Raw genomic sequence first — 22,543 nt, 5'->3', positions numbered from 1 at the left:
TCTGTTTTTATCTTTGTATCCTTGGTGCATACCAAATTGCCTAACTGTTGAAGGAGGTAATGAAAATATCTATGTGGTAAACGGAGAATTTAGTAGAAGCTCCACTTTAGCAAAATTTACATAGTTGAACACCTCGACACACACACACACACACACACACACACACACGGCTTGTGATTCTTGTCATCTGTATTAGGCAACTCCCAGTTAATATTGAGTAAACACCTGGGAAATGACTGTTTGTGGGCTACTTTAACATGAATGTGTATTATGCAAGCTTTTACGTACTTACTTTCTGATTGAGAACTCTTTTCTCCAGTTCCTTCAAGTGAAGACAGGGATCACTAAGTTACTGTGCATATGCCAGTCTAAAAGCTAGGGATAACGATTTCTGCAGCATAGGGCCAGCCAGAAGAATGCTCTCATCTGTAATGCCCTTCTGATTCTGGGAGTAAGGCCAGCATTCACACAATGCACGATTGTTATTTCTGAATGTCCCTTTGCAAAGAACAGTGTTCTCAAACTTTCTGTTTGATCAGAGCCACATTAAAGAAACACACTCCATATCACTGGACACAAAACTGGAATGAAAATTTCTCAGAACTTGTTTACACGTGAGGCACTCTGAGTTTTCTATTGTCTTCTATTAACCAATTTCTCTCTCTCTTTCTCTCCCCCCCTCCCCCCCCCAGTGGTGGTCTCAATCTACCAAACTCACTCCACAATCCCCTAGAGATTATAACCCATGGTTTAGAAAAACCCTGGCTTGGAAAAAGGTCTTCGATTTGTATGGTCATTCTTCACACATTTCCCTACCCCTCTTCGGAGTTTCCGACCGGTATTTTCGTCTAAATAATCACTGCGCCTTCAGTTTTGTATAAATGCTCTATGATGGGGCCGTTCCCCTTCTTCCTGCGCTCCTTTAAGAGGGTGGTAACGGCACTTCACGGTGCGGGGGCGGGGGTAGGCGGAGTAGCAGGTCCCACTAGCTCCGGTGCAGGGTAGGCCTGCTCTTCCAGTTCTTGTGAGAGCTTGAGTGGGTGTGCACGCGCGAAGGTGTGAGTACGGGTGAGACAGCGACAGCAAACGAACGAGCGCCAGAGAAAGGATCAGCGGCATCTCGGCGCGGGCAATCCGGGTGACCCTGAGGGGGTCCGCGCGTGCGCAGAGAGCATCCCAGGACTGTTCCGGCCTTCGTGGCACCCGCGCGCGCTCCCGCCGAGCTGAAGTCCGTGGTGGGCAACCGCGCGCGGACGACGCGGCGGCGCGCGCCAGGGGGCGGTCCTGCGCTGTCTGCACCGCCCTCCCTCCGCTCCGCTCTTCTCCTCCCAGTCTCCCCGGCGCTTCCTGCACTAGGGGTTGTCGAAGCCGCCGCTGCCCCCCGTCCCGGCTTGCTCGTACGGGCGGTTCCATGGCGGCCTTCAGCAAGTACTTGACCGCGCGAAACACCACGCTGGCTGGGGCCGCGCTTCTGCTGCTCTGCCTGCTCCACAAGAGGCGCCGCGCCCTCGGCCTGCACGGGTAAGAAGGCCCTTGGCCGCGCTGCCTTCCCGGGCCCGAGCGGGCGCGTCCTGCGCGCTCTTCTCGCCAGGCGCCCGGAGGACGGGTCCCTTGGCCCGGCTGGGTCAGGCGTGGGGAGGGTATCCGCTGCCGCCAGGCTCTAACGTCAAGGTGTCTGGTTTTCCCCGTGGCGCCGTCATCCCCATGTTCCCTGCTCCCAGCACTCTGCCCCCGGGAATGTCTCTTTCCCCAACACCCGCCAGGAAACCTGTGCCTCCTGCCCCCAGGCGTCGTCTTTAGTGCTCCCTGCGCCCTACTCTGACTCCAGGAGCTTGAATCTTTGCCCAGCGCACTAGCAATCCTGAGCCTCTGCCCGGAGGCTGTCGTCCCCAGCCCACCTCCTGTATCAACTTTCTGGGTATGTTCTAGTTTTGTCATCTCATCTCCTGAGAGACCGTGGGTTTGCTTTGTGGACGTGTATGTGTGATTTGAGGCTGAGGATTGGACTCGCCAGGATGGAGGCTGTTGCCTCAGTCGCTTGGATGGGGTTTGGCGTGATTCCCTAGTAGTTGCTGTTCAAAGTCGTGAGGATTGTACATGTGAACGCTTCTGGGTCCATTTGGTAAGATTGCTTTCTAAAGTGGTGTTCCCTGGGAGGTGGTCAGTGAACTCCCTGACATTTCACCCGGAAAGGCTGAATTTGGAGATCAAGGTTCCCTCCCCTGGCTGTTCAGGTGGAAGGTTAAAGTGTGATTTAGCTGAGGATCAAGATCCTCTTCTTTCTCCTCGAGAGAATCTTAATGTTTAGCTTTAACTTTGGGCGATGATAAGATTAGAGGAAGGAAAAGAGAGAATTGAGTTACTCTTGTGGGATTAAGACATAATATTTTATTCTCTGGGAGACACTTGGCTTCAGCAAACGAATTAGGAAAGGTTACTTCCCTAGCATTCTTGCCAGTCACTGGATATTCCATATTAAATCTTGGCATACTGCTTCCATGTATTTTATTTAATTCATCTCTCTGGGCAGGTACTGTTGCCTCTTGTTTTTGTTTTGCTTGAAATATCTGATTAGTAGGAGACTTTGGAGTAAATCACTAACAAGCGGCCTTCCATCCGTGAAATGCTTACTAACCTTCTCCTGTCTTCTTTATACTAAGGTCTGAAGTGGTGGTCTTTCTTTTCCTTTCTCAATTCGATTAACTGAGTTGAAAATGATTTGCATCTTTGTCCAGACAATACAGTACCAATTCACTTTTCTTCTATTCACTTAGCTTTTAAAATGATTTCTTCTGGAAAATATAAACATTTTTTTTTTTCTGTTGTGTGCTTTCTGAGCTCCCAGTTGCAAAGTTATTTGTTATCTGGGAATATGTCAGAAAATGTTAAATGCTATAAAATAACTTTGAATTACTTTTTATTAGAGAAATGTTTCAGTGCATAGAACAAGTGTTTTAGTATGAGGTAGGGGATTTGAGGGCAGCTCTAACAGCTGTGGCTTACTGTGTTTTATCAGAGTATTACATGTGTAATATGTATGGAATTTATATGGAATTTAGAAAAGTACATATTAAGTGTAGAGCCTGAAGAATTTTTACAGATAGAACTCACCCATGTAATCAGCACACAGATCTGCACCCATATAAGAACATTATCAGAAACTCTTCATGTCCCTTCCAGTCAGTTTAAAAGTCATTTTTTTAAATTTATTTATTTGACAGAGAGATAGCACAAGTAGGCAGAGCAGCAGGCAGAGAGAAAGGGAGAAGCAGGGTCTCTGCTGAATAGGGAGCCCAATGCGGGGCTCGATCCCAGGACCCTGGGATTATGACCTGAGCCGAAGGAAGGCACTTAACCGACTGAGCCACCCAGGTGCCCCCAGTCAGTTTAGATAGCTAGTGATTTATAAGGCTGTAGATTATTGTAAGGAAAGTTTTAAATATCATCTCCTGAGAAATAGCATAACAGTGTAAAAGAAATTGTCTTACTAAATTTTAGGTGTTTTTTCATTTACATTTTATTGTAAAATGCTTTGGAAGTCTTTTTGAGAAATTTAGTACTTTTTGAGGGATTAAGTTATGCAACAACTAATTTACTGAACAAAAGATTGTTAACCTTGTGCATTGGCATGAATAAGGAAAATCTTTATTTTCCCCATTAAATATTTTGTGGGAGGAGAATGCAAATTAAGAGCAGATAAGCATGAAGTTTAAATTCCTGAGGTAAAATAATTGAATTATTTTAAAACCATCAAGAATGGTGTTGAGTCTGTTTTTGTAGATGTTGCATTTCCAGAAACTTTTGGATATCTTTCAAATGCTATCTTTGGCTGCACAGTTTGAAGATTAGGAGATTAGAAAATTCTAACTTTATATCTCACTGGCTTTTTGGGTATCGTTTTTACAGGGCTAATTTTCCTATCTGGTGCTTAATTAAGGAACCTATGGCTGCTTGGCTGTTTTTCATCTATGCTATGAACAATAGACTTCTTAGAAGGTATTCCTTAGAATCAACTAGGTAAGAGAGCTAGTAAAACCACTTTAAAAGTTACAATGTCACATTATACCAAACATTAGGAGAATAAATAATTTAATTTTCTGAGTTATTTTTTAGTTTTGTTAATGCATTTTTTCAAAGTAAGCAGAATAATATAATGAACCATCTATACGCTTTACTGAAGAAGTGCCATCAACATTTTGCTATTCATGTTTCATCTATAGCCCCTTGCTCCCACCCCTTATTTTTCCAGGTTTTTAGGTAAATTTATATATATTAAACGGTATAAATCTTGGTTACACATTTTTTAAGTAAATGCAGTACAACAGTGTAATACACCCCTATCATAAATTAAAACATTTTCATCTTCTTAGAAAGTTGCCTTGTGTTCATTTCCCACTACGTATACTTTTTCCCCCTTAATTTTAAATCATGCATTTTAAAATCATACATTTTATTTTATTTGTTATTTATGGAGAATAGTGGAATCTGTACTCATAGATAAAGGAGACCATCTATTCAGTTCAAAGGAAGTATCTGTTTCAAAATGTTGTATTATTGCCCTAGGTGCTATGGGTAGAGGGTGTGTGTGTGTGTGTGTGTGTGTGTGTATTACACATACATTAAAAAAATATGACATCTTTTCATAGGGAGCTTACATTATTGTTAGGAAGAAGAAATTTAAATGCAAATCAATTAAAATTTTAAGGTGGTGACAGAATGCAGTGTACAGACAGACATGCCTTAGAAGTTCTGAGAAAGGAAAGATTAATGTGTTTGGGAAGCGTTAAGGAGGGCTTTATGAAGAATATGAGCTAAGCCTAGAAAAGGGGTAGGAGTGGATAACTGCAGATAAATTGAATGTTAACAGCAGCCTTTATCAGATTTTTGTGGCATTTTATGGTAGGAGGAAGCTTTGTGGAACCCTTTCAATCCATCTTCCACTGCCACCAGAGCTCTTTTTAAGAAACAATTATGATCTTGTTATTCCTTCATTAAAGTCTTTTGGTTATTCTAAAACACAAAATTCTTAGCACGAGAAAATCGTGTTCATGATCTGGTCCTTTACTACTTCTTCTCCTACTCATCCAGCCATATGGAGTAACAATCTGAGTATGACAGTCTTTGCAGTCTGATTACTGTCATCCCCAGCACTTCTCTCCCACCTTTTGGTATTTATTTTCTTTCAAAACTCAGTCCAGTTAACACTTTCTCTTAGGTGTTTTCTGTCTTTTCCTGATTTCCAAACTGATGTTGTCCTTTGCTCTCATGATATGCTAAGCATTACTTCACTAGTTAGCACTCTGTATTGTACTAGTTTATTTTCTTGGCTTCTGCCTACATCAGAGTGAGTTTCTTGAGGGGTGTACTGCGTCATGTATAAATTACTAATTTGCACATGTCACGGGATAGACACTAAGTGTTGTATGGGGTGGGCAAATTACGTAGGATAGTTGAAGAACTTTTTTTTGAAGAACTTTTTTTTTTAGTTGAAGAACTTTTAAGGTTAAGGATAATTGACAGTTGGGGATGTAGGACCAGTACAACCATGAATAGAGGCATTAGGTGATAGTTAGAGTGATAGTTAGATAGTTAGGTGATAGATAGAGGTGATAGTTGTATATCTGAGAGTATGTAACATGGGCAGGGTATTAGGATATTACAGGCCAATTTTAGAGGGCAAAGAGACCAGTCTGCACTGCCATAGTATTTTATAGTCTTAAGCCAAACACGAAAAACAAAAACAGAACAAAGCAGTTTCTTCCCCTTCCCATGAAGCTTGTCAAGTTCAGATTTCTCGTCCCTCACCTGGTCTCACCTTACCTGGCTAATCTTATTTATATGCCTTTGCCTGCCAATGAGTATGCTCTGTTCCAAATAGACCAGTTTTGCACTGTTCTCTGAACAGGCCACATTCATCCCAGGCTTTGGAGCGTTATTCGTATTAACCAAACCTGGAATCTCTCTCCTTATATTTTCTTTTCTTCAGCTCTTATCCTTTAAGGGGTAAGTGAGAGTCATCTATTCCATGAAGTATCATGTAACAACTCTGGATGATCTAAATAATGATCCTTTTTAACTTCCTGAAGCATGAATTTAGGTACCTTATTTTTATTTTTTATTTTTTTGGATCAAACCATTTTATTGAGGGGCCTGGGCAAAAGGTCAACAGGCTGGCAAGATAGTGAGATTTGACATCCTTAGCCCGGCTGGGATCTCTCCAGCTTCACAGTTGTCAAAAGCTTAGGTACCTTTCTTGTTTTATGTCTTAATTGCTTGATTGGGTGTGACCTAGCTGTCAGCTATCAGGGTGTAGCCAAGTCCCCCAGCTTATGGAATGGTCCTTTATCCTTTTCAAAGCCCACTCTGTAGATGGTGGGAACACAGTTTCCTCCCCCAAATATTTCTGAGGAGTTTCAGGAAGCTTGTAGTTTTCTTAGTTACACCTTATTTAAAATTTTGCCTCTGCTCTGTTTTATTTTATTTATTTATTTAAAAAATTTTAATATATATTTTGGTTTTTTTATTTCTTCAGTTTATTTTTTTTTAAAAGATTTTATTTGTAAGTAATCTCTACATCCAGTGTGGGGCTTGGACTCACAACGTGGACATCAAGAGTCGCATGCTCTTCCAGCTGAGCCAGCCAGGGGTCCCTAATATAAATATATATTTTAAATTGAAGTATAGTTGACATACAGTGTTATATTAGTTGCAGGTGTACAACATAGTGATTCTACAAGTTTATTAGTTATGCTATACTCATCACAAGTCTAGCTACCATCTGTCACCATACAAATGTTATTACAATACCACTGACTATATTCCCTATGCTGTACCTTTTATCCCTGTGACTTATTTGTTCCGTAACTGGAAGCCTGTACTTTCCACTTCCCTTCACCCATGTTGCCCATCCCCTGCTCCCACCCCTCTGGCAACCATCAGTTCTCTCTTTATGTATGAGTCTGTTTCTGCTTTTTGTTTATTTGTGTGGGGTTTTTTTTGGATTCCACATATAAGTGAAATCATATGGTTTGTCTTTCTCTGATTTATTTCACTTAGCGTACTGTTGTCTGGGTCCATCCATGTTGTTTTGAATGGCAAGATCTCTTTTTTATGGCTGAGTAATATTCCATTGTGTGTGTGTGGGTGTGTGTGTGTAATATAAACACACCACATCTTTATCCATTCATCTATCAGTGGATGCTTAGGTTGTGTCTGTATCTTGGCTATTATAAATAATGCTGTAATAAACATAGGCGTGCATATATCTTTTTGAATTAGTGTTTTTGTTTTCTTTGGGTAAACACCCAGTAATGGAATTACTGGATCGTATTGGTACTTCTATTTTTAATTTTTTGAGGAACCTCCATACTGTTTTCCACAGTGGCTGCACCAATTTACATTCCTATCAACAGTGCATGAGGGTTCCCTTTTCTCTACATCCTTGCCAACACTTATCATTTCTTGTCTTTTTGATAGTAGCCATTCTGATGGTGTAAGATGATATCTCATGGTTTTTATTTGCATTTCCCTGATGATTAGTGATGTTGATCATCTATTCATGTGTCTGTTGGCCATCTGTATGTCTTCTTTGGAAAAATGTCTATTCAGGTCCTTTGCCCATTTTTAATTGGAGTATTTATGGGGTTTTTTGGTGTTGAGTTGTATAAGTTTTTTGTATATTTTGAATATTGGCCTCTTATTAGATACATCATTTGCAAATATCTTCTCCCATTCAGTAGGTTGCCTTTTTGTTCTGTTGATAGTTTCCTTCCCTGTGCAAAAGCTTTTGCTCTATTTTAGATCCTACTTATATCTTGTCTCTTTTTTTTTTTTTAAAAGATTTTATTTATTTTTTGGCAGAGAGAGACACAGCGAGAGAGGGAACACAAGCAGGGGGAGTGGGAGAGGGAGAAGCAGGCTTCCCGCAGAGCAGGGAGCCCGATGCGGGGCTCGATCCCAGGACCCTGGGATCATGACCTGAGCCGAAGGCAGACGCTTAACGACTGAGCCACCCAGGCACCCCTATATCTTGTCTCTTGAGCCTTTTTGGTATCTGCCTTGATTCCTATAAAGCATCAGCCACAAAGCAGGTGATTGTAGTAGAGTTTTATCGAACATTTGGGGGTGATGGCAGCGGTTATCTCTCAGCATGGTGAACAGCTTCAGATGGAGACATTCTTTTATTTGTAAGTTCCTTTGACATTTCCATTGTTGGCAGTTTGTTGGCTATTTTTCCCTGAGCCTCAGCCCCGTGGCCTTTTGCTAGATCTTTTCTGTACCTCTTAAATGTTCTCATATCTCTGGCTTTTACTCCCTGCACTCTCTCCCCGCAACTTTACAGCTTTCCTGCATACTTGAAATTCAGCTTTCCTTCATGAGATCTGCTCCTTTCAAATCAAGCTCTAGGAGGCGCTGGCTTCCCTTTGCTCAGTTTCACAGGCCCACTGAATGTTTTGCAAAGTACAAGCATGAGGCAGGTGAGGGGCTGGAAATTCAGGAGACCCTTGGGATGAACCATGAGTGGATGTTATAGGCCTCATTTTGGATCCTCAGAATAAAGAGAATGCTTAAGCAAAAGGCCTCAAAGAATTTGCCAGGAAAAGCGTCTGTGTACTGAAACCAACTGATGCAGGTCAGGTCCAGAAGCAGTGTTCTCAGAACTGTGTAGCTATCTGTGGTCTGCTGTTTAATTAATTACACTTCTCCGTTTTTGGCACAATAGCGTCATTGGCCAGAGATTCTTTTTCAAGGTTTTTTGCACTTGCTCTTGCCTTGTCTTGTATGCTCTTTCCCCACATATCCACAATGCTAACTCCCTCCCCTTTTCCCATCTTTTTTCAGAATTTCTTCTCAGGGAGACCTTCCACTGCCATTCAATTTAAAAAAGCATTCTCTACACACACACTGCTCACTTTCCCGGCTTTTCCTTACCACTATCAAATGCAGTATTTATTTTATATACTTATCTTGCTTATTGTATGTCTCTGCTGCTAGGATGTAAGTTCCATGAGGGCAGGAATTTTTGTCTGTTTTGTTCATTGTTACAGCCCCAGTGGCTAGAACTGTGGCTGGCATATAGTCGGCTCTCAAAAAAAGTTTGTTGACTGACTCATTTCTTGAGATGCTCATTTCTTAGGGCTGTGGTTACTGCTTTTTTAAATAACAAATTTTTCTTGCTACAAATGTAAATGTCTCCTTAAGTATATTATGAGCTCTTTAGGAGCTGGGCCCCTTTAAATGCATGGGTAAAACAAGTCTTAGAAATTTATGAAAATGGTATCATTACTGTTTTATAACCTTTTCACAGTTAATAATACAGTGGAAACATTAAAGATGATTTAAAAAATTAAGTTATCCATAATGTCATCACTATAACATATATTTTATTTTTGTTACCTCGTATTTCTCATTTACATGCAAGCATTCTTACATAATTATAATGTACATGTTTTGCTATTTTCATTTAATATGTAGACATCTTTCCTATGTTTCTACATGAACTTTGTAACTATACTCTTTTAAAAAAAGATTTTATTTGCGAGGGGGGGGAGAGAGAGAGAGAAAGAGAACGTGAGCAAGCAGGGGGGAGGGACAGAGGGAAAGGGAGAAGCCGACTCCCTGCTAAGCCAGCGCACGCACACAGGCACGCGCACGCACGCACGCACGCGCACGCACTCAACGCACGCAGTACTCCATCCGATCCCGGAACTCCTGAGCCAGCCTGGTGCCTCCGTAACTATACTTTTAAAGAAATACATGAATACTCCTTTGTGTGACTATATCATAATTTATTTTGGGCATCTAGGTTGCTTCTGTAATTTTTCTAGATAATGCTAAATATTTTTGCAGGTGAACATTTCTGTCTCTGCTGAATTATTTCCTTGGAATAAGTTGCCAGAAATGGGATTGTAGAATGAAAGCTTATGAACTTTCCTTAGTGTTTATGGAAAGGGTGTGAACATTCTGGAGCTACACAAATTTCATCTATTACTTCTCAAGAGTTGCGCCACAGAATACTATGACGAGTGCAGATTTAATTCTCTAATCATCAGTAACGGGTGTTTGAATTTTTTTTTATTACTTCAAAGGTGTAAAATGACGTCACGACATTTTAACTTGCAAGAATGTGCATTTTTACAGGTAGCAACTTGATCTTTATTATGGAGGCGGTTTGGCATACTATAAAACATGGTATGGTCTTTGGAGTTAGATATGGGTTCAAGTTTTTATGCAGCTATTTGCTATATCTGTGACCTTGTACAAAGTTTTCTCAGCCTCTGAGCCTCAGTATTCTCACCTGCAGAACAGGGATAATAGTATTACTTAACTCAGTGGTTCTGAGGATTAAGTCAGAAATTGTCTTAATCAGTAGTCGCTGGAACAAAGCTCAATAGAAGATCTAGCTTTAGTTCCCTATGCTTGCTGAAAGGAAAACTAAAAGGACAGCCAAACATGGCACTATTAGATTCTCAAAAACCATTGAGCCTTCCTAAAAATTTCCTCAAATGTGCCCATGAAAATCGCCCTAAGGAAGCCTTTTTGTATTGATAGGATCATTTACTTTCAAAGTTGGAAGGTATTTACTTTTACATGACACGGTTTCAGGCCTCTGTGTTTTTTCATTTGCTGCTTCCTGAATATGATGTTCTTTATTTCTCCACCTCTTAAAGAAGTCCAAAACTGTATTATTTCTATGTGTGGTCTGACTGACACGGAGTGGAATGGCCTGTTACTTGCTTTGTAAATCCTAAGATTTTGTTAAAATAGGTGAGGTTACATTTATTATTTTTGTGACAATCAATACTCTTCCCTCGGATTTAGTTTACAGTTGTTCTCCCTTCATTTGCCCTCCTCAACTTGTGTTTGATTTTTTTTTTTTAATTAAACCTGGGTGCACATATTTATACTTATCTTTGGATGTATCACTTCCTCTAAATTTTTTTTTGGGTGTCGTATACATTTAATTAGTATTCGTTCTCTGTATTTTCCCAGTAAATTTAAGTTATTGGACAGGACCAAGTATAGAACGGTGTGTTTATACCTCTGTAACCTTTCTATTATTTCATACCCTTTGGGTGTTGTATTAGTTCTCATCTTCAACTTACCTAACACTTTTTCACACCTTTCCTTCTGGTAATGACCTGGCACTCCGACCCTAGGACTACGCATCAAATCCATATTGGGCCAGTTGGAGATGTTTCTGCTGGAGCTGGTGAGGAAGGGTCTTTCTTTCTTTCGATTACTTATTTATTTGATAGAGAGAGATAGAAAGTGCGTGCACAAGCAGGGGGAGCAGCAGAGGGAGAGGGAGAAGCAGGCCCCATGCTGAGCAGGGAGCCCAATTCGCTGCTCAATCCCAGGGCCCTGGGACCATGACCTGAGCAGACGCTTAACCGGCTGAGCCACCCAGGCACCCCAGGAAGGGTCTTTTCTGGTCATGGAGCAGTGAAGATGAGACCCTAGAGTGGCATCGGTTTCTTTTGCATGGAAAAGGTGGAGAACTGATTTGGTCCATCGTCAAATGCTTTGTAGCATAATAACTAAGTTTACAGAATTTTCATGATTCCTTCAGAGAAGAGAATGAATTTGGTCCAACATGACTTTTTGGTGAACTTGTGCTTGTTCTTAGAATTTACCACTTCTTCCAAGTACTGGTGCCATATTGTCCATTTTCGTAAATAAGTTGTAATTTTTTCCTAGGATCAACATCAGTCTTATCCATGACCTGATGAATATCACCTTCTAATCTGTTACAATAAAATACAAACTGGAATTATGAAGAATATAAAGATACTCTCTTTGCAGTTTTCTTTACAATTATATTTGCCAGATTAAATTTTATAAAAATGGGTATTGTATTTCTCTATTGTTATTTCTTTTGGAATGATTTGTGTGGAATGTCAGACTTGTTTAAGAATGGCATTTGTAGTTTTTTTTTTTTTTTTAAAGATTTTATATATTTATTTGAGAGGGAGAGTGAGCTAAAGAGAGCACTCACAAGTGGGGGGAGGAGCAGAGGGAGAGGAAGAAGCAGACTCCCCGCTGAGCAGGGAGTCAGACCTGGGGCTGGATCCCTGGACTCTGGGATCCTGACCTGAGCCAAAGGCAGATGCTTAACTGGCTGAGTCACCCAGGTGCATAAGCATTTGTAGTTATTTCTACAAAAAAACTTTGCATCAGGCCCTTACTTAAGGACATGGCTCTCATCATGACATTCTTTTTATGAAAAAAACACTTGTTTTAGATCTCTCTGTCAATGATACAGCCTTCTATAAATGTAAGGATAAAATACTCTGGATAGCCAATGGTTACGCCCTTCAGTGGGAGTTATTGTACATATTAAGAGGGTTTGAAGCTTTGAGTATGCTTAAAAAGTGTTTTTATAAAAACATGCCTTTGTAATCCTTTTGCTAAATTAGCAGACCTGAATGAATGCAATTAAATTAATGAGGTATAAAATTGAAAATAAACTTATCAAAGCATATTCAGCTAATTTGATATCTGTAGTTATCTGGGGAGGCTTCACATTTTAGCCTGACTTTAAGAGGTTTGTAGTGTTTCGCTAAGGGATAGAAGGCATTTTAGGTGGGGAAAACAGCATGAGCAAAGGCATGGAGTTAATGGATTTGAGAAGAGACTCCAAGGACACGTAGCTGGAAGTATTACTGTGAACTATTTATTGAGTACTTACCGTATTTTAAGCATTGTTCTAAGTATTTTATGTTTATTCCTTACAGTCTTTTGGGATAGTTGTTTTATTATTTTCATTTTACTAGTGAGGAATCAGAAGGGTAAAAATGGTACCTGCTTATGAGAGTTTTAAGTTTGAATTAGCCATGTGGAAGGTAAAAGACAGAATAAAGCATTTTTATCGAATCTTTCAGATGGGCTTAGATTCAAAGAACAGTCACCAATCATTCAGGGGTTAAAAAAAGTTTTATGTTAAACGCAAAGTTAATTGTTAAAATTTTGTGGTAGTATGTTGATATTAAAATGTTAGAGTCATGGTGAAATATTCTAAGATTTTTAATACCTTTTTACCACAAATGAAGGAAACTACATAAAAACATACATAACCTAATGACTTTTTAGTTTTTAAAATAAACAACCTTGTAACTACTACACAGGTCAAGAAATAAATTTTTGCCTGCCACCCCACAAGTCTTCCATGTGCCCCTTTCCAGTCAGAGCCCATCTCTCTCCCTTGCTATAACTGCTATCCTGACTCCTATAGTAATTGCATCTGTACATTTCTTTCTAATTTTATTGCCCAAATGTGCATTCCTAAGCACTATAATTTAGTTGTGTGTTTTCTTATTTGTTTCTCTTAATCTTCATGGCCTGCTCGCATTTGTTTTTCCCCTTTCTTTCTTACAGTTTGTTGAAACAATCAAGTATTTTGACCCATACAGATTCTGCCATCTAGGTTATGCTGATTGCATACTTTTTCTTCATTCTCTGTATTTCCTGTAATTGAGTTGTTGGATCTAAAAGTTTGATCAAAGCTTTGATTTATTTTTTATTTTTTTGGACAAGAATACTTCCTAGGTGTTGATGTGGTATACTCTCAATGAAGATGTATGTAGTGTCTGGTTGTTTCTCTTTTTGTGATTTTTAGCAGCCACTGTTGCTTGATGCATAGATCAGTGAATTTTTGTTTCTTAGGGCTTATAAAATGGTGATATTTTAATTCTGTTATTCTTCATTTATAAGGTGGAATGCTTCCATAAAAAGAAACTTTTGGGGCGCCTGGGTGGCTCAGTCATTAAGCGTCTGCCTTCGGCTCAGGTCATGATTTCGGGGTCCTGGGATCGAGCCCCGCATCGGGCTCCCTGCTCGGCGGGAAGCCTGCTTCTCCCTCTCCCACTTCCCCTACTTGTGTTCCCTCTCTCGCTGTGTCTCTTTCTGTCAAATAAATAAATAAATGAAAAAAGAAAAAAAAGAAACTTTTCTTCATTTACTATTTGGTTACCCAGTGGTACAGTTCAATTAGGAAAGGTAGGATAGATATTTGTTCTTACTTTACCAATTTTTAAAATAATCCATTAGTTCCTTGTTATTCTCTGAAGGTGACCAATGAGTTCCCTTAAGTGTCATTATGAACCTATTGATTTACTATAAGTAAATACCTATTTAATGCTCTCTCTTTTATAGATGCTTTGGAGGAAACTTATTTTATGAATGCAGTGGATCTTATAAACAAAATATAAAATGTGCCTTGGTTATCAACTCTTTTAACTATTCTATAAGTTTTAGGATCAGCATGTTGGGATTTTGATGAGGCTTGCTTTTAATCTGTAGGTTAATGTATGATTGCCTTCCTTTTTAAAAATCAATCTTGCCGTAAGTCTGTAAAAATGTGTGAGCTTTTTCAAAAATCCAGCTTTCAGTTTTACTTTACCTCTATTTACTGTTTGTTATTTCCTTCTTTTTTTGCTTGCCTCTGTATTCTTTTATTCTTTACACTTTCCTCGCTTAATTTTATTTTTCTGGTGTTCTGAGAGTGATATGAATTTCCAGCCTTTCTTTTCTAAAGTATGCATTTGAGGTTACAAAGTTCTCTCTAAGCACTGCTTTAGTTGCAGCACAGATTTTTTGATATATAAACTATACCATTTTGTAAACGTATCATTTGATGTGTATATCATACATTTCAAAAATTTTTTTCGTTGACCTATGACTTTTCACAAGTTTATCTCTTTATATATGTCAGGTATCTATTGTTGCATAACAAACTACCCTGAAATTTAGTAGCTTAAAGTAATTATTTCTCCCCTCAATTCTGTGGGTGGCTGGGCAGTGCCTCTGCTGGTTTTGTTCTGGGTTTGCTTGAGGCTGCTTTCAACTAGAGGATTGGCTACACGGGGGAAGATTTAAGATGGCTTCACTCATATCTGGCTGATGGTGCTAGCTGGTGGCTGGGGTGCCTTGGTTCTCATCTAAGTGACTTTTTATCATCTAGTAGACTATACCGGTTTCCTCATTTGTAGTCTCAGGTCAGCATTCCAAGAGGAAAAAGTAAAAGCAAAAAGGTTTCTGCCACATACTTTTGGATACAGCAAGTCACAAGCTTGGCCCAGATTGAAGGATGAGAAAATAGATTCCTCCTTTTTAGGAGAAACACAAAGAATTTGTCTCATATTTAATTTACCACAATTTCCAAACATTTGGGAATTTTTCTTGTATTTTTTTTTCTTCTTATTGTTGATTAAACAGCAAAATTGCTTTGTAGTTATTATTTCTTTTTTCATTATTTTATTTTTACTCCTTCTAGTAGTTTGGAAGTTATTCTTTATTTTACTTTACTTCTACTGGTTACCCTAGAAATTTTAACATGTATTAAAATTTTTAGGTCTAAACATTAATCAGTAATACTTCATCCCCCTCTTAAGCAGTAAAATGACTTTTAGAGCAGTGGCTCCACTTAGCTTCCTCCTGATTTATTTGCATTTGTTGTAGTGGGGTTTTTTTTGTTTGTTTGTTTTAAGTACTAAAAGACATTACTATTGTTTTATGTAATACTCATTTAGAGTTAACTATATATTTACTACTTTGGTTGCTCTTCATTCATTTTTGCAACCTCTACCTTCCAACTGGAATCACCCTCCCTGCCACCACCAATATGACCTTTAGTACAAATCTGATAATGAACTTTCTCCATTTTGTCAGATAATGTTTTTATTTGCCTTCATTCATGAAAGTGTGATTTTTTTTCTGTCCGTTGAATATTTGATTCTCCCATCTTCTGGTTTCCATTACTGATATTGAGAGGTCAGCTATCAGTTTGTAGCTGTTGCCCCTTTGAAGGTAATGGGTCTTTTTTCTCTAGCTGCTTTTAAGGATTTATCTTTATCTTTAATTTTTCTGGAGCTCACTCTGACTTGGTGAAGTGTGGATATTTTTATCTATCCTGCTTAAGGATTCACTAGGCCTTTTTGACTTTGTGGATTGGTGTCTCTTCCATTTTGGAATATTCTCAGCCATTATCTATGCCTTGTTTTCTTTCTTTATACTTCCCGGACACCAACTAAGATAGTCTCATTGTAACCACTGTCTCTTCCTTTTTTTTTTTTTTTTTTTTTTTAAACACTTGACAGATTTGTGTTTCATCCTTCTGGGGGCAGCATGCTAATCTCTGTATCATTCCAATTTTAGTACATTGCTGATGAAGTGAGCATTCTCTTACTTTTATTTCTTTGTTTTCCATCTTTTTGTTTACTTTTTGCTACACTCCGGATAGCAAATTCTGATTTAGCTCCTAGATTATTAGTTGTCTCTGGCTGTGTGAAATCTACTAAAACTATTAAATACTTAATTTCACTTGTTGTATGTGTTATTTTTTAAAGTTCCACTTGGCCCTGGGGTGCCTGGGTAGCTCAGTCAGTTAAATGTGGACTCTTTGATTTCGGCTCAGGTCATGATCTTAGGGTTGTGAGATAGAGCCCTGTGCTTGGCATGGAGCCTGCTTAAGATTGTCTCTCTGCCTCTCTGCCCCTCCCCCTTCCACCTTCTGGCTAAAAAAAAAATTCTGTTTGGTTCTCTTAGATCTCTCTCTCTCTCTTTTAATATAATTTCCTTATTTTGGTAGATAACTTTTATTTTGTGTATTTATTTCTTTAAATATGGTCTGCACTGTCTTATAGGATGCTTTTGGAAATTCCAACATCTGAAATCTTCTTGGGTCTCCTTCTGTTTTCTTTTAATTTCTGCTGGTTCCTGTTTATGGAGTTTAGTTTGCTGTGTGCTTGGTTATTTTTGATTATGGTCAGGATATTTTATTTAAAATTCTAGGGATAATTTTGGGCTTATAGTAAACATACTTTTAAGAGGAAAGTTTGCCTCTTACAGTGCCTGGGAGCAATATTCAGGGAACAACTTAAACCGAGTTCCTTATGAGCACATTCTAAAATTTTTAGCACAGCATTTTAATAAATGGATGGAAAACTCACATTTCAGATGCCATGTTTTTGTTTCCCAAACGAGCTATATCATTGTATGTCCACATCATTGTCGTGTTAATGCCTTTCAAATCAACATCTCTACTCTTGTACTTCAAATCTAAACTTTTACAAAATTGTCTTCTGTTTGATTCCATATAGTTATCTCACTGGGACTTGAAATTGAACAAGTCTACAATGAATCCAGTTATTATTTCCCTTAAATGTGTTTACTGCTGTTATTCTTTTTGTAGTTAACGGAATCACTGTCCTCTAGTCACTCAGGGTGTATATTGTTTGTGAAACCTGAGGAAAATGATCTTTGCCTTTCATGGCATCAGTTTGGAGCTGATGGTTTCTAATACCTCCTCTTTCTTTACACAGTTCTTAAAGTTTTATGACTTTATTGAAACATTGATATACAATAAACTGATATTTAAAGTACAAAACTTGGTAAGTTTTGACATGTAACACCTGTGAAACAATTACTACGGTCAAGGTAACGAACATTTTATCACCCCAAAGTTCCCTTGTGGCCCCTTTCTAGTCAGTCCTCTCCCTGCCCTTAGCTTGCAGCAACCACTGATTGGCTTCCTATAGCTACAGATTGGTTTTGGTTGCTCTAGAATTTCATAAGTGGAATCACACACTATATATGTTTTTGTCTAGCTACTTACAGTCGGCGTAATGCTTTCGAGATTCATCCATGTTGTGTATATCAATTGTTTTTCAATTGTTGAATACATTTTATGGATATACCACAATTTTTTAATCCATTTGCTTGTGGGGGAACATTTGGATTGTTTCCAGGTTGTGACTATTAAAGCTGCTATGAACATTTGTGTAGAGTTTATTTATGGACATATACTTTCATGTCCCATGAGCAAATACTTAGTAGTGGAATAGCTGGATTATATGGGAGTTGTATCTGTAACTTTTTCAGAAACTTGCCACACTGTTTTCCAAAGTGTTTGTATCATTTTATATTCCCATTAGCAGTATGGAAGATTCCAGTTGTTCCACATCCTTGATAACTCTTGGTGTGATCAGTCTTTTTAATCTGAGCCATTCTACTGATTGTATGCAGTGGTTTCTCACTGTGGTCTTAATTTTCATTTTCCTAAGAAATAAGGGAACAGTTGAGCATTTTTCATGTGTTTATTTTCCATCCATATGTTTTCTTTGGCACAGTGTATTTAAATCTTTAAATGAATTGTCTTATTCTACTGTAAGAGTTTGTTATGTATTCTGAATATAAGGTTTTTCATGGATGTATGTTTTACAGATATTTTCTTAATAGTATTTTGAAGAGCAAAATTTTGATGAAGTCCAATTTGTTGATTTATTTATTTTTTCTGGTGCAGCCTGTACTGTGTGTCCTATTTAACAAATCTTTAACTCAAGGTTACAAAGTTTTTTTCCTGTTTTCTTCTCTTTCATAGTTTTACCTCTTACATTTAGGTCTGTGTTCCACTCCAAATTAATTTTTTTTGGTATATGGTGTGCAGTAAGTGTTGTGGTTAATTTTTTTTACATATGGCTATCTAGTTGATCTGGTACCATTTGTTAAAAAGATTATTCTTTCCCCATTGAATTGCCTTAGCACCTTTGTCTTAAATCACTTGGCTATATATGTGCGGGTCTGTTTCTGGACTCTTCTGTTCTTTGATCTATATTTGTACTCTAGTATCACACTCTCTTGTTTATTGTAGCTTTATGATAAGCCTTGAAATGAGGTACAATTCTTCTGACTTTGTTTTTTTCCAAAATTTATTGGTTATTCTAGGTCCTTTGCAATTATAAATGAATTTTTTTTTAAAGATTTTATCCATTTGTCAGAGAGGGGGGCGGGGAGCAGCAGGCAGAGGGAGCCCGATGCGGGGCTCAATCCCAGGACCCTGGGATCATGACCCGAGCCGAAGGCAGACGCTTAACTGACTGAGCCACCCAGGCATCCCTATAAATGAATTTTAAAATCACCTTGTTACTCCCTGCAAAAAAGCCTGATAGGATTTTGATTGGGATCGCACTGAATTTCTAAATCAATTTGGGGAGAATTGACATGTTAACAATATTGAGTCTTCTGATCCATGAACATGATACGTCTCTCTATCTAGTCATCTATGATTTCTCTGCAGTGTATTGTAGTTTTCTTTCTTTCCTTTTTTTTTTTTTTTTAAGATTTTATTTATTTATTTGACAGAGACACAGCGAGAGAGGGAACACAAGCAGGGGGAATGGGAGAGGGAGAAGCAGGCTTCCCACAGAACATGGAGCCCAATGTGGGGCTCAGTTCCAGGACCGTGGGATCATGGCCTGAGCTGAAGGCAGATGCTTTACGACTGAGCCACCCAGGTGCCCCATGCAGTGTATTGTAGTTTTCAGCATGTAGGTCTTGCACATCTTTTTCTTTCCAAATTTATTGTGGAATATTTAATATTTTGGGTGCTTTTGTAAATGATATGTTTAAAATTCCAATTTCCAGTTATTCTTTTCCTATATGTAGAAATACAATTGATATTTGTGTATAGATGATTTATTTTGGAACCTGGCTGAACTCACTTAGCTTTCTTTTAGATTCCTTAGGATTTTCTACATAGATGTTTATAGAGTCTGCCATAAAGATAGTTTTACTTCTTCCTTTCAATTTGTGTGTCTTTTATTTATTTTTCTTACCTTTTTGCACTGTGTTTTCCAATAGTAGTATTGCATAGAAGTGGTGAGAGTTGTGGTCTTTGCCATATTCTGGATCACAGAGACTCAGTCTTTCATTAATAAGTATGATGATAGCTGTAGGTTTTTTGTGTTTTTTTTAAGATTATTTACTTGGGAGAGAGAGAGAGTGAGAGTGTGAGCACGAGTGGGGGGAGAGGCAGAGGGAGAGGGAGAAGCAGACTCCCCGCTGAGCAGGGAGCCAGACAGGGGCTCAATCCCAGGACCCTGAGATTATGACCTGAGCAGAAGGCAGATGCTTAACCGACTGAGCCACCCAGGCGCCCCATAGCCATAGGTTTCTGTTGATGTCCTTTATCAGATTGAAGAAGTTCCTTTTTATTCCTAGTTTGATAAGCGTTTTTATGATGAATAGGTGTTAGATTTTGTCAAAGGCCTTTTCTTTATATCTATGGATATGATCATATGGTTATTTTTTTTAGACTGTTAATATGGATGAATTATGGATTGATTTTCAGATATGACCCTGATCTTCCATTTCTTGGATAAATTCCTTCCCTCCTATATTTTTTTATAAATAGTTGGTTATTGGTCTTGTCTTTTTTTTATAATGTGTTTGCCAAACAAAAAGGAGAAGTCAGCACAAAGCACTTCTTGCAGTATACCAAAATGCAGAGGTTGTCTTGAGGGAATGCACTTGTAGTTGTTTGAATTTGAGCCAAACTAGCCACTTTTTTTTTTTTTTTTGTGGAACATCATTTTTACTTGAAAGAATGACTAAATAACTGTAGTTATTTGGCCTTGAATATTGCAGACATTCTCTTGTAGTGCCTTCAAGAAAAAAACAGCAGTGTTTATTGCTAATGTTACAATTTAAGCTTTCAAGTGAAAATTAGAATTTAACAAATGTAATTCTAAAAAATATTGCATAGTACAATATATTACATTTGGAAAGTCTACTACACAACTTAGTGAATCATTATTTTCCTTTTTTTTTTTAAGATTTTATTTATTATTTATTTGTCAGAGAGAGAGCGCACAACAAGCAGGGGGAGTGGCAAGCAGTGGGAGAAGCAGGCTCCCTGCTGAGAACTCTGTCCCTGCAGAACTCAATCCCAGGACCTTGGAATCATGACCTGAGCCCAATGCAGACACTTAACTGACTGAGCCACCCAGGCATCCTGAATCATTATTTTCCAGCAGACTAATGCATATTACAAAATTTTGCGTGGAAAAAAGATCTATTGAAAGTGTAATATAGACCAATGGATTTTATTGTATAGGGTACAAAGTTCATGGATAGCGTTCAGACTGCACTGTAACATTATAGTTTCAAGATAGAATATCCACAATTATGAACCTATTCCTGTTTATTTCTATCACAATAGATAGAAAGAATGCAGACTCTCATATGAGAACCCAGTTTTCTTCTATTAAGTCAGACGTTAATGAGATTTTCCAAAATATAAAACAGTGCTACTTTCCTTACTAAATTTTTTGTTTGGGGAAATATAACTATTTTTATAAAAATTTTATTTAACATGTAATATGTGTATTATCTTTAAATGAATTTTGTTATACCTTGAAGTGTAACAAGGCAACTGATGATTAATGATTGTTTAGATGTTACAGATAACATCTTGCCATTAGTGTGCAAATCAGTAATACAGTTTGAACATGTTGAATACCTTTATTTTAATGTATTTAGCGATAAATTGATCTTTTTGGTAGCCAAAAGAAATACACAAGAGTGGAAGATGTGTCTGTTTGTTGTCTAGCCATTTTTAGTTTCATAGGATAAAAATCAAGAAAAGGAAAATACTGAATGTTTGTTAGAATTAAATATGCCTACTAGTAGATCATGTTTTTGAAAATAAATTAATTTCTCTCCGGTCTTTAGCATGACATTTCCAGTGAAAAAATGCAACCCAATAATTAGGATTCTAGCATACTGTTCTAATTTATCCTAAATAATCTACATATATTTATATAGCTAGTGTCTTCAATATTGAGAACATCCATGAAAACATTAAAGAATTCCTTAAAAAGAGGAATTCAGAAAGCCTTATAAAAGGGGCTCATAATTAACTGCACATGCCTGAACATATGTAAAGGCATTTTCTGAAACAGTTTTACAATCTCATAAAAACTTTAAAACAGAGAAACAATCCTGTAATACAACTAAAAATAGAAAAAAATAATAGACCCAAGCACTCTTAGAATAAGAGCATCTACTGAATTGTAATTAAGTTTGGCTTTCTAGCCTTGTTCAGTGACCTGGTTGGTATCTCATTACTGAAAGTGTTCATTCTATAGATTGTTGGAGCTCAACTAAGTGTTGAACATAGAGGGTTGAATAATATATGCCCCCAAGAGTAGACATGAAGGTGTGCTACCCTGATTCCGCTTCAAAGAAGGGCCTACTGTCCAGCCGAGAGGAGTTGGATCACCAAGTAACCGCTTCTGGCCACACCTTAGGGTCTGCCTTAGTTGCAGAGCCACCTCCCCTGAGCTCATGACCTCCCTGGAGCAGCATGGATTTGTAGACTGAGCAAGATGAAGGTAAAAAGACCTAGCTGTTTCAACCCCTCACAGAGCACTCTGATGGACAGTACTTGCTACAGGGCTTCCTGCCTGATTGATTGAAATTTTACTGGGCCTGCATCACTGTTTCAGCTTTTCTTACCTTCCTTTCATAGGTGTTGATCCCCAGTAAACATTTTGATACAAGCACCACCTCATGTCTACTTTGGAGAGACCAACGTGCAGTAGCTCCTGATCTCATGAAACTGATTTACTGGGAGGAAATACCAATCAAACAGGAGATTTAAAATGTGATCAATGTTGTATAGAATTATGGGGTGCTGTGGTAGTGTGTTATAAAAAGAACCTAAGCCTTGTTGTTACATTGTTTAGGGAGGTAACCTGGGTTA

The 22,543-nt window shown here is 38.3% G+C and overlaps 1 protein-coding gene and 1 non-coding gene across 3 annotated transcripts in view; one reads left to right on the top strand and one right to left on the bottom strand.

The window, feature by feature from the left end:
- Window positions 1-875: 875 nt before the first annotated feature.
- ABCD3 (ATP binding cassette subfamily D member 3) overlaps window positions 876-22,543 on the top strand; it is an 80,392-nt gene continuing 58,724 nt past the window's right edge. For both annotated transcript variants that reach the window (XM_064588783.1, XM_045897149.2), the window contains exon 1: window positions 876-1,521. Coding sequence is in view for 1 of the 2 variants with exons in the window: in XM_045897149.2 (XP_045753105.1) it covers window positions 1,412-1,521 (110 nt within the window). In the remaining variant the exon portion in view is untranslated. The remainder of the gene's footprint in view (window positions 1,522-22,543) is intronic.
- Window positions 16,076-16,177, bottom strand: LOC123860679 (U6 spliceosomal RNA). Its single transcript, XR_006794796.1, has one exon. It is a non-coding gene; the product is annotated as a U6 spliceosomal RNA (small nuclear RNA).

The sequence above is a fragment of the Mirounga angustirostris genome, unplaced genomic scaffold, assembly GCF_029215605.1.
Source record: "Mirounga angustirostris isolate CCGP_5_RB_7025 unplaced genomic scaffold, mMirAng1.0.hap1 SCAF_4, whole genome shotgun sequence".
Classification (NCBI taxonomy): Eukaryota; Metazoa; Chordata; class Mammalia; order Carnivora; family Phocidae; genus Mirounga; species Mirounga angustirostris.
The sequence above is the reverse complement of the archived record's forward strand: the minus strand, read 5'-3'. Positions and strand labels throughout refer to the sequence as shown.